The sequence below is a fragment of the Triturus cristatus genome, chromosome 5_1 (assembly GCF_964204655.1).
Source record: "Triturus cristatus chromosome 5_1, aTriCri1.1, whole genome shotgun sequence".
Taxonomy (NCBI): domain Eukaryota; kingdom Metazoa; phylum Chordata; class Amphibia; order Caudata; family Salamandridae; genus Triturus; species Triturus cristatus.
The window spans coordinates 27,733,486-27,746,035 of record NC_140587.1 but is presented as its reverse complement, the minus strand read 5'-3'; the positions used below and the strand labels follow the sequence as shown (position 1 = coordinate 27,746,035).

Sequence of the window (12,550 nt, the reverse complement as noted above, 5' to 3'; positions counted from 1 at the left end):
CTGATGCAGGACAACTCTATCTTTGATGGAGTTTCCTTCTCTGTCTTGGCAGAGAAAGAAAATGCACCACAATGTGTGTAATCTCTGGATTTGCCAACATATCTACAATTGATTTACGCATTATATAAATTCAACCTGATGGATTTTGATAGACAATCTGCAGTTTAATTTGCTAACCTGTGATTGCAAGATGTATTTTTTATGTAAACAAATGTGTTTTCCACAGTCGAATGTGCCATTGAACCAAAATCAAGAGTCAACTGTGGCTTCGGAGGAATCACCAAAGAGCAGTGCAATGTAAAAGGCTGCTGCTATGATGACAGCAAACCGGGAACCATCTGGTGCTTCAATCCACTTCAGCCGAACGGTAAGGTGCTAAGAAGAAGGACGTCTGTGTTTTCAATTTCCGGTTTCTTGTAAAACAGTTGAGGATATTTTGAAATATTAAATGATTGACTAGATTTGAACAGCGAAATATCCCTCTTTGTAGAACACATGCCAAATTCACATAAGAAACTACTGACACAATGGCCTCCAGCATACTCTCTATGCAGTACAGGAAAGCTTGACTTGGAATACTTCGAAGTTGGTATCACTTCTATGGCCTTCTGTGATAAGCTGGCCTGGTATATGATGTCCACTAATGTAAGCGGGCACCGTGCACCAGTCCATACAACCCTTATGGTGATTTAAGAGGTCTTAGACAACTGTTAAAGCTCTCTAAGTAGTAGCTGTGGAGAGCAGCCTTCAGGCTAAGTCTTGAAGGAGTATAAAGCAGTGTGTTGTATCAGAATGCAATCTTATAGGATAGATTAAATGGAAAAGAACCACACAAAGTATTTTTAATAATATGTATATATTATATGACACTATCTAGTACATTACAAAAGTTCCTAAACCGAGATAGACACAAAGCACACAATACTTTATCAAATAAATCACAGTTAATAGCACTAATGCACAGTGGGCCCCAGAGGGGATCAAAACATATACTAAGAAAGTCGCATAAGAACCACCACTCGAGTCAGGACAATGTCGAGAGGATATAGAATCTAAGGGACCCCAAGGAACCACTAAAGATGAGTAGATAGGGACCCCCCGGTGAGTGCATGCACTGTGGGAACACTACTGAGGGCTCCGTACAACTCTACGCATAAGTCGCGGTGGAGTTTTAAAGATTAAGGACCCTTCCCTGTCTTCCCAATGATATAACAGAAAATACCCAAAACAACTTTGTCAGATGACGTCAGGTAAATATTCGTAAGATAGCCAATTTGAGAAATATCTACATAAAGAGAATGATAATTTGAATTTTGAAAAAGTCTTAGTGAACAGTAGGATTAAATAAAACACCTGTGTAATGAGTGCTTTGTAGGAAATGAGCAATCATTCTAAAATGTAAAGAGACGAGAGTCTCTGAATCTGACGCATATGTAACCCACTACACATTACCCAGAACAGCTCATCTCATTTTTCTGCCAATTATTGCAGCACTAGTTTGCTCAGGACATAACTGTAACGTATTTGTCCAGTGTAAGGAGGACTTTTCAGCAGATTTCTAGAGGAAAATATTGTTGCATTAATGTAAGAGACTTACCTACTCATTTGAAGGAGGACAGTGAATAAAATCTCACAGGAAATGGTTGATTTCCTTCATGGACTTTTAGCTGCATAGCTAATTTGGGGTTCTGCATATGGCTGATATTCCATGACGTAAAATAATCCAGCTGCTTCACCCATGGTGTCATTGTTGAGTAAATGATGCTAAAACTTGTTGAATATCAGTTGCCTAATCTGAGTGATGGATCTGCCACTAACTCTGTTAGAGACATTACTGTGGCAGTCTGCTGAACAAAGGGAGTCGCCTTTCACTTAAGGATTAGTAACATTTACTTCACCCAGCATATTTGACAGAGTAGACATGCAGTCATTGGCAGTGTACTCCCACTTTGTGGGTGCATCTGTAGTGTCCACACTTTGAGATGGAAATTCCACTAGCGCAGAAAATCCACTGGCAGAGGAGGCCATTTGTGGATTTTCCATTGAAGTGTTTTTGTCCATAGTGCTTATATCTGCTAAATTGAAAAAACAGCTACTGATGCAGGACAACTCTATCTTTGATGGAGTTTCCTTCTCTGTCTTGGCAGAGAAGGAAAATGCACCACAATGTGTGTAATCTCTGGATTTGCCAACATATCTACAATTGATTTAAGCATTATATAAATTCAACCTGATGGATTTTGATAGACAATCTGCAGTTTAACTTGCTAACCTGTGATTGCAAGATGTATTTTTTATGTAAACAAATGTGTTTTCCACAGTCGAATGTGCCATTGAACCAAAATCAAGAGTCAATTGTGGCTTCGGAGGAATCACCAAAGAGCAGTGCAATGTAAAAGGCTGCTGCTATGATGACAGCAAACCGGGAACCATCTGGTGCTTCAATCCACTTCAGCCGAACGGTAAGGTGCTAAGAAGAAGGACGTCTGTGTTTTCAATTTCCGGTTTCTTGTAAAACAGTTGAGGATAATTTGAAATATTAAATGATTGACTAGATTTGAACAGCGAAATACCCCTCTTTGTAGAACACATGCCAAATTCACATAAGAAACTACTGACACAATGGCCTCCAGCATACTCTCTATGCAGTACAGGAAAGCTTGACTTTGAATACTTCGAAGTTGGTATCACTTCTATGGCCTTCTGTGATAAGCTGGCCTGGTATATGATGTCCACTAATGTAAGCGGGCACCGTGCACCAGTCCATACAACCCTTATGGTGATTTAAGAGGTCTTAGACAACTGTTAAAGCTCTCTAAGTAGTAGCTGTGGAGAGCAGCCTTCAGGCTAAGTCTTGAAGGAGTATAAAGCAGTGTGTTGTATCAGAATGCAATCCTATAGGATAGATTAAATGGAAAAGAACCACACAAAGTATTTTTAATAATATGTATATATTATATGACACTATCTAGTACATTACAAAAGTTCCTAAACCGAGATAGACGCAAAGCACACAATACTTTATCAAATAAATCACAGTTAATAGCACTAATGCACAGTGGGCCCCAGAGGGGATCAAAACATATACTAAGAAAGTCGCATAAGAACCACCACTCGAGTCAGGACAATGTCGAGAGGATATAGAATCTAAGGGACCCCAAGGAACCACTGAAGATGAGTAGATAGGGACCCCCCGGTGAGTGCATGCACTGTGGGAACACTACTGCGGGCTCCGTACAACTCTACGCATAAGTCGCGGTGGAGTTTTAAAGATTAAGGACCCTTCCCTGTCTTCCCAATGATATAACAGAAAATACCCAAAACAACTTTGTCAGATGACGTCAGGTAAATATTCGTAAGGTAGCCAATTTCAGAAATATCTATATAAAGAGAATGATAATTTGAATTTTGAAAAAGTCTTAGTGAACAGTAGGATTAAATAAAACACCTGTGTAATGAGTGCTTTGTAGGAAATGAGCAATCATTCTAAAATGTAAAGAGACGAGAGTCTCTGAATCTGACGCATATGTAACCCACTACACATTACCCAGAACAGCTCATCTCATTTTTCTGCCAATTATTGCAGCACTAGTTTGCTCAGGACATAACTGTAACATATTTGTCCAGTGTAAGGAGGACTTTTCAGCAGATTTCTAGAGGAAAATATTGTTGCATTAATGTAAGAGACTTACCTACTCATTTGAAGGAGGACAGTGAATAAAATCTCACAGGAAATGGTTGATTTCCTTCATGGACTTTTAGCTGCATAGCTAATTTGGGGTTCTGCATATGGCTGATATTCCATGACGTAAAATAATCCAGCTGCTTCACCCATGGTGTCATTGTTGAGTAAATGATGCTAAAACTTGTTGAATATCAGTTGCCTGATCTGAGTGATGGATCTGCCACTAACTCTGTTAGAGACATTACTGTGGCAGTCTGCTGAACAAAGGGAGTCGCCTTTCACTTAAGGATTAGTAACATTTACTTCACCCAGCATGTTTGACAGAGTAGACATGCAGTCATTGTGAGTGTACTCCCACTTTGTGGGTGCATCTGTAGTGTCCACACTTTGAGATGGAAATTCCACTAGCGCAGAAAATCCACTGGCAGAGGAGGGCATTTGTGGATTTTCCATTGAAGTGTTTTTGTCCATAGAGCTTATATCTGCTAAGTTGAAAAAACAGCTACTGATGCAGGACAACTCTATCTTTGATGGAGTTTCCTTCTCTGTCTTGGCAGAGAAAGAAAATGCACCACAATGTGTGTAATCTCTGGATTTGCCAACATATCTACAATTGATTTACGCATTATATAAATTCAACCTGATGGATTTTGATAGACAATCTGCAGTTTAATTTGCTAACCTGTGATTGCAAGATGTATTTTTTATGTAAACAAATGTGTATTCCACAGTCGAATGTGCCATTGAACCAAAATCAAGAGTCAACTGTGGCTTCGGAGGAATCACCAAAGAGCAGTGCAATGTAAAAGGCTGCTGCTATGATGACAGCAAACCGGGAACCATCTGGTGCTTCAATCCACTTCAGCCGAACGGTAAGGTGCTAAGAAGAAGGACGTCTGTGTTTTCAATTTCCGGTTTCTTGTAAAACAGTTGAGGATATTTTGAAATATTAAATGATTGACTAGATTTGAACAGCGAAATACCCCTCTTTATAGAACACATGCCAAATTCACATAAGAAACTACTGACACAATGGCCTCCAGCATACTCTCTATGCAGTACAGGAAAGTTTGACTTTGAATACTTCGAAGTTGGTATCACTTCTATGGCCTTCTGTGATAAGCTGGCCTGGTATATGATGTCAACTAATGTAAGCGGGCACCGTGCACCAGTCCATACAACCCTTATGGTGATTTAAGAGGTCTTAGACAACTGTTAAAGCTCTCTAAGTAGTAGCTGTGGAGAGCAGCCTTCAGGCTAAGTCTTGAAGGAGTATAAAGCAGTGTGTTGTATCAGAATGCAATCTTATAGGATAGATTAAATGGAAAAGAACCACACAAAGTATTTTTAATAATATGTATATATTATATGACACTATCTAGTACATTACAAAAGTTCCTAAACCGAGATAGACACAAAGCACACAATACTTTATCAAATAAATCACAGTTAATAGCACTAATGCACAGTGGGCCCCAGAGGGGATCAAAACATATACTAAGAAAGTCGCATAAGAACCACCACTCGAGTCAGGACAATGTCGAGAGGATATAGAATCAAAGGGACCCCAAGGAACCACTAAAGATGAGTAGATAGGGACCCCCCGGTGAGTGCATGCACTGTGGAAACACTACTGCGGGCTCCGTACAACTCTACGCATAAGTCGCGGTGGAGTTTTAAAGATTAAGGACACTTCCCTGTCTTCCCAATGATATAACAGAAAATACCCAAAACAACTTTGTCAGATGACGTCAGGTAAATATTCGTAAGATAGCCAATTTGAGAAATATCTATATAAAGAGAATGATAATTTGAATTTTGAAAAAGTCTTAGTGAACAGTAGGATTAAATAAAACACCTGTGTAATGAGTGCTTTGTAGGAAATGAGCAATCATTCTAAAATGTAAAGAGACGAGAGTCTCTGAATCTGACGCATATGTAACCCACTACACATTACCCAGAACAGCTCATCTCATTTTTCTGCCAATTATTGCAGCACTAGTTTGCTCAGGACATAACTGTAACGTATTTGTCCAGTGTAAGGAGGACTTTTCAGCAGATTTCTAGAGGAAAATATTGTTGCATTAATGTAAGAGACTTACCTACTCATTTGAAGGAGGACAGTGAATAAAATCTCACAGGAAATGGTTGATTTCCTTCATGGACTTTTAGCTGCATAGCTAATTTGGGGTTCTGCATATGGCTGATATTCCATGACGTAAAATAATCCAGCTGCTTCACCCATGGTGTCATTGATGAGTAAATGATGCTAAAACTTGTTGAATATCAGTTGCCTGATCTGAGTGATGGTTCTGCCACTAACTCTGTTAGAGACATTACTGTGGCAGTCTGCTGAACAAAGGGAGTCGCCTTTCACTTAAGGATTAGTAACATTTACTTCACCCAGCATATTTGACAGAGTAGACATGCAGTCATTGTGAGTGTACTCCCACTTTGTGGGTGCATCTGTAGTGTCCACACTTTGAGATGGAAATTCCACTAGCGCAGAAAATCCACTGGCAGAGGAGGGCATTTGTGGATTTTCCATTGAAGTGTTTTTGTCCATAGAGCTTATATCTGCTAAGTTGAAAAAACAGCGACTGATGCAGGACAACTCTATCTTTGATGGAGTTTCCTTCTCTGTCTTGGCAGAGAAAGAAAATGCACCACAATGTGTGTAATCTCTGGATTTGCCAACATATCTACAATTGATTTACGCATTATATAAATTCAACCTGATGGATTTTGATAGACAATCTGCAGTTTAATTTGCTAACCTGTGATTGCAAGATGTATTTTTTATGTAAACAAATGTGTATTCCACAGTCGAATGTGCCATTGAACCAAAATCAAGAGTCAACTGTGGCTTCGGAGGAATCACCAAAGAGCAGTGCAATGTAAAAGGCTGCTGCTATGATGACAGCAAACCGGGAACCATCTGGTGCTTCAATCCACTTCAGCCGAACGGTAAGGTGCTAAGAAGAAGGACGTCTGTGTTTTCAATTTCCGGTTTCTTGTAAAACAGTTGAGGATATTTTGAAATATTAAATGATTGACTAGATTTGAACAGCGAAATACCCCTCTTTGTAGAACACATGCCAAATTCACATAAGAAACTACTGACACAATGGCCTCCAGCATACTCTCTATGCAGTACAGGAAAGTTTGACTTTGAATACTTCGAAGTTGGTATCACTTCTATGGCCTTCTGTGATAAGCTGGCCTGGTATATGATATCCACTAATGTAAGCGGGCACCGTGCACCAGTCCATACAACCCTTATGGTGATTTAAGAGGTCTTAGACAACTGTTAAAGCTCTCTAAGTAGTAGCTGTGGAGAGCAGCCTTCAGGCTAAGTCTTGAAGGAGTATAAAGCAGTGTGTTGTATCAGAATGCAATCTTATAGGATAGATTAAATGGAAAAGAACCACACAAAGTATTTTTAATAATATGTATATATTATATGACACTATCTAGTACATTACAAAAGTTCCTAAACCGAGATAGACACAAAGCACACAATACTTTATCAAATAAATCACAGTTAATAGCACTAATGCACAGTGGGCCCCAGAGGGGATCAAAACATATACTAAGAAAGTCGCATAAGAACCACCACTCGAGTCAGGACAATGTCGAGAGGATATAGAATCTAAGGGACCCCAAGGAACCACTAAAGGTGAGTAGATAGGGACCCCCCGGTGAGTGCATGCACTGTGGGAACACTACTGCGGGCTCCGTACAACTCTACGCATAAGTCGCGGTGGAGTTTTAAAGATTAAGGACCCTTCCCTGTCTTCCCAATGATATAACAGAAAATACCCAAAACAACTTTGTCAGATGACGTCAGGTAAATATTCGTAAGATAGCCAATTTGAGAAATATCTATATAAAGAGAATGATAATTTGAATTTTGAAAAAGTCTTAGTGAACAGTAGGATTAAATAAAACACCTGTGTAATGAGTGCTTTGTAGGAAATGAGCAATCATTCTAAAATGTAAAGAGACGAGAGTCTCTGAATCTGACGCATATGTAACCCACTACACATTACCCAGAACAGCTCATCTCATTTTTCTGCCAATTATTGCAGCACTAGTTTGCTCAGGACATAACTGTAACGTATTTGTCCAGTGTAAGGAGGACTTTTCAGCAGATTTCTAGAGGAAAATATTGTTGCATTAATGTAAGAGACTTACCTACTCATTTGAAGGAGGACAGTGAATAAAATCTCACAGGAAATGGTTGATTTCCTTCATGGACTTTTAGCTGCATAGCTAATTTGGGGTTCTGCATATGGCTGATATTCCATGACGTAAAATAATCCAGCTGCTTCACCCATGGTGTCATTGATGAGTAAATGATGCTAAAACTTGTTGAATATCAGTTGCCTGATCTGAGTGATGGTTCTGCCACTAACTCTGTTAGAGACATTACTGTGGCAGTCTGCTGAACAAAGGGAGTCGCCTTTCACTTAAGGATTAGTAACATTTACTTCACCCAGCATATTTGACAGAGTAGACATGCAGTCATTGTGAGTGTACTCCCACTTTGTGGGTGCATCTGTAGTGTCCACACTTTGAGATGGAAATTCCACTAGCGCAGAAAATCCACTGGCAGAGGAGGGCATTTGTGGATTTTCCATTGAAGTGTTTTTGTCCATAGAGCTTATATCTGCTAAGTTGAAAAAACAGCGACTGATGCAGGACAACTCTATCTTTGATGGAGTTTCCTTCTCTGTCTTGGCAGAGAAAGAAAATGCACCACAATGTGTGTAATCTCTGGATTTGCCAACATATCTACAATTGATTTACGCATTATATAAATTCAACCTGATGGATTTTGATAGACAATCTGCAGTTTAATTTGCTAACCTGTGATTGCAAGATGTATTTTTTATGTAAACAAATGTGTATTCCACAGTCGAATGTGCCATTGAACCAAAATCAAGAGTCAACTGTGGCTTCGGAGGAATCACCAAAGAGCAGTGCAATGTAAAAGGCTGCTGCTATGATGACAGCAAACCGGGAACCATCTGGTGCTTCAATCCACTTCAGCCGAACGGTAAGGTGCTAAGAAGAAGGACGTCTGTGTTTTCAATTTCCGGTTTCTTGTAAAACAGTTGAGGATATTTTGAAATATTAAATGATTGACTAGATTTGAACAGCGAAATACCCCTCTTTGTAGAACACATGCCAAATTCACATAAGAAACTACTGACACAATGGCCTCCAGCATACTCTCTATGCAGTACAGGAAAGTTTGACTTTGAATACTTCGAAGTTGGTATCACTTCTATGGCCTTCTGTGATAAGCTGGCCTGGTATATGATATCCACTAATGTAAGCGGGCACCATGCACCAGTCCATACAACCCTTATGGTGATTTAAGAGGTCTTAGACAACTGTTAAAGCTCTCTAAGTAGTAGCTGTCGAGAGCAGCCTTCAGGCTAAGTCTTGAAGGAGTATAAAGCAGTGTGTTGTATCAGAATGCAATCTTATAGGATAGATTAAATGGAAAAGAACCACACAAAGTATTTTTAATAATATGTATATATTATATGACACTATCTAGTACATTACAAAAGTTCCTAAACCGAGATAGACACAAAGCACACAATACTTTATCAAATAAATCACAGTTAATAGCACTAATGCACAGTGGGCCCCAGAGGGGATCAAAACATATACTAAGAAAGTCGCATAAGAACCACCACTCGAGTCAGGACAATGTCGAGAGGATATAGAATCTAAGGGACCCCAAGGAACCACTAAAGGTGAGTAGATAGGGACCCCCCGGTGAGTGCATGCACTGTGGGAACACTACTGCGGGCTCCGTACAACTCTACGCATAAGTCGCGGTGGAGTTTTAAAGATTAAGGACCCTTCCCTGTCTTCCCAATGATATAACAGAAAATACCCAAAACAACTTTGTCAGATGACGTCAGGTAAATATTCGTAAGATAGCCAATTTGAGAAATATCTATATAAAGAGAATGATAATTTGAATTTTGAAAAAGTCTTAGTGAACAGTAGGATTAAATAAAACACCTGTGTAATGAGTGCTTTGTAGGAAATGAGCAATCATTCTAAAATGTAAAGAGACGAGAGTCTCTGAATCTGACGCATATGTAACCCACTACACATTACCCAGAACAGCTCATCTCATTTTTCTGCCAATTATTGCAGCACTAGTTTGCTCAGGACATAACTGTAACGTATTTGTCCAGTGTAAGGAGGACTTTTCAGCAGATTTCTAGAGGAAAATATTGTTGCATTAATGTAAGAGACTTACCTACTCATTTGAAGGAGGACAGTGAATAAAATCTCACAGGAAATGGTTGATTTCCTTCATGGACTTTTAGCTGCATAGCTAATTTGGGGTTCTGCATATGGCTGATATTCCATGACGTAAAATAATCCAGCTGCTTCACCCATGGTGTCATTGATGAGTAAATGATGCTAAAACTTGTTGAATATCAGTTGCCTGATCTGAGTGATGGTTCTGCCACTAACTCTGTTAGAGACATTACTGTGGCAGTCTGCTGAACAAAGGGAGTCGCCTTTCACTTAAGGATTAGTAACATTTACTTCACCCAGCATATTTGACAGAGTAGACATGCAGTCATTGTGAGTGTACTCCCACTTTGTGGGTGCATCTGTAGTGTCCACACTTTGAGATGGAAATTCCACTAGCGCAGAAAATCCACTGGCAGAGGAGGGCATTTGTGGATTTTCCATTGAAGTGTTTTTGTCCATAGAGCTTATATCTGCTAAGTTGAAAAAACAGCGACTGATGCAGGACAACTCTATCTTTGATGGAGTTTCCTTCTCTGTCTTGGCAGAGAAAGAAAATGCACCACAATGTGTGTAATCTCTGGATTTGCCAACATATCTACAATTGATTTACGCATTATATAAATTCAACCTGATGGATTTTGATAGACAATCTGCAGTTTAATTTGCTAACCTGTGATTGCAAGATGTATTTTTTATGTAAACAAATGTGTATTCCACAGTCGAATGTGCCATTGAACCAAAATCAAGAGTCAACTGTGGCTTCGGAGGAATCACCAAAGAGCAGTGCAATGTAAAAGGCTGCTGCTATGATGACAGCAAACCGGGAACCATCTGGTGCTTCAATCCACTTCAGCCGAACGGTAAGGTGCTAAGAAGAAGGACGTCTGTGTTTTCAATTTCCGGTTTCTTGTAAAACAGTTGAGGATATTTTGAAATATTAAATGATTGACTAGATTTGAACAGCGAAATACCCCTCTTTGTAGAACACATGCCAAATTCACATAAGAAACTACTGACACAATGGCCTCCAGCATACTCTCTATGCAGTACAGGAAAGTTTGACTTTGAATACTTCGAAGTTGGTATCACTTCTATGGCCTTCTGTGATAAGCTGGCCTGGTATATGCTATCCACTAATGTAAGCGGGCACCGTGCACCAGTCCATACAACCCTTATGGTGATTTAAGAGGTCTTAGACAACTGTTAAAGCTCTCTAAGTAGTAGCTGTCGAGAGCAGCCTTCAGGCTAAGTCTTGAAGGAGTATAAAGCAGTGTGTTGTATCAGAATGCAATCTTATAGGATAGATTAAATGGAAAAGAACCACACAAAATATTTTTAATAATATGTATATATTATATGACACTATCTAGTACATTACAAAAGTTCCTAAACCGAGATAGACACAAAGCACACAATACTTTATCAAATAAATCACAGTTAATAGCACTAATGCACAGTGGGCCCCAGAGGGGATCAAAACATATACTAAGAAAGTCGCATAAGAACCACCACTCGAGTCAGGACAATGTCGAGAGGATATAGAATCTAAGGGACCCCAAGGAACCACTAAAGGTGAGTAGATAGGGACCCCCCGGTGAGTGCATGCACTGTGGGAACACTACTGCGGGCTCCGTACAACTCTACGCATAAGTCGCGGTGGAGTTTTAAAGATTAAGGACCCTTCCCTGTCTTCCCAATGATATAACAGAAAATACCCAAAACAACTTTGTCAGATGACGTCAGGTAAATATTCGTAAGATAGCCAATTTGAGAAATATCTATATAAAGAGAATGATAATTTGAATTTTGAAAAAGTCTTAGTGAACAGTAGGATTAAATAAAACACCTGTGTAATGAGTGCTTTGTAGGAAATGAGCAATCATTCTAAAATGTAAAGAGACGAGAGTCTCTGAATCTGACGCATATGTAACCCACTACACATTACCCAGAACAGCTCATCTCATTTTTCTGCCAATTATTGCAGCACTAGTTTGCTCAGGACATAACTGTAACGTATTTGTCCAGTGTAAGGAGGACTTTTCAGCAGATTTCTAGAGGAAAATATTGTTGCATTAATGTAAGAGACTTACCTACTCATTTGAAGGAGGACAGTGAATAAAATCTCACAGGAAATGGTTGATTTCCTTCATGGACTTTTAGCTGCATAGCTAATTTGGGGTTCTGCATATGGCTGATATTCCATGACGTAAAATAATCCAGCTGCTTCACCCATGGTGTCATTGTTGAGTAAATGATGCTAAAACTTGTTGAATATCAGTTGCCTGATCTGAGTGATGGATCTGCCACTAACTCTGTTAGAGACATTACTGTGGCAGTCTGCTGAACAAAGGGAGTCGCCTTTCACTTAAGGATTAGTAACATTTACTTCACCCAGCATATTTGACAGAGTAGACATGCAGTCATTGGCAGTGTACTCCCACTTTGTGGGTGCATCTGTAGTGTCCACACTTTGAGATGGAAATTCCACTAGCGCAGAAAATCCACTGGCAGAGGAGGGCATTTGTGGATTTTCCATTGAAGTGTTTTTGTCCATAGAGCTTATATCTG

General features: G+C 39.5%; 1 protein-coding gene across 1 annotated transcript in view; it reads left to right on the top strand.

Moving 5' to 3' along the window:
• Positions 1–12,550, top strand: part of LOC146829994 (uncharacterized) — a 135,976-nt gene that overhangs the window by 36,306 nt on the left and 87,120 nt on the right. Inside the window, exons 10-15 of the mRNA XM_085604237.1 lie at positions 227–367; positions 2,322–2,462; positions 4,417–4,557; positions 6,512–6,652; positions 8,607–8,747; positions 10,702–10,842. Coding sequence (XP_085460363.1) covers positions 227–367; positions 2,322–2,462; positions 4,417–4,557; positions 6,512–6,652; positions 8,607–8,747; positions 10,702–10,842 — 846 coding nt within the window. The remainder of the gene's footprint in view (positions 1–226; positions 368–2,321; positions 2,463–4,416; positions 4,558–6,511; positions 6,653–8,606; positions 8,748–10,701; positions 10,843–12,550) is intronic.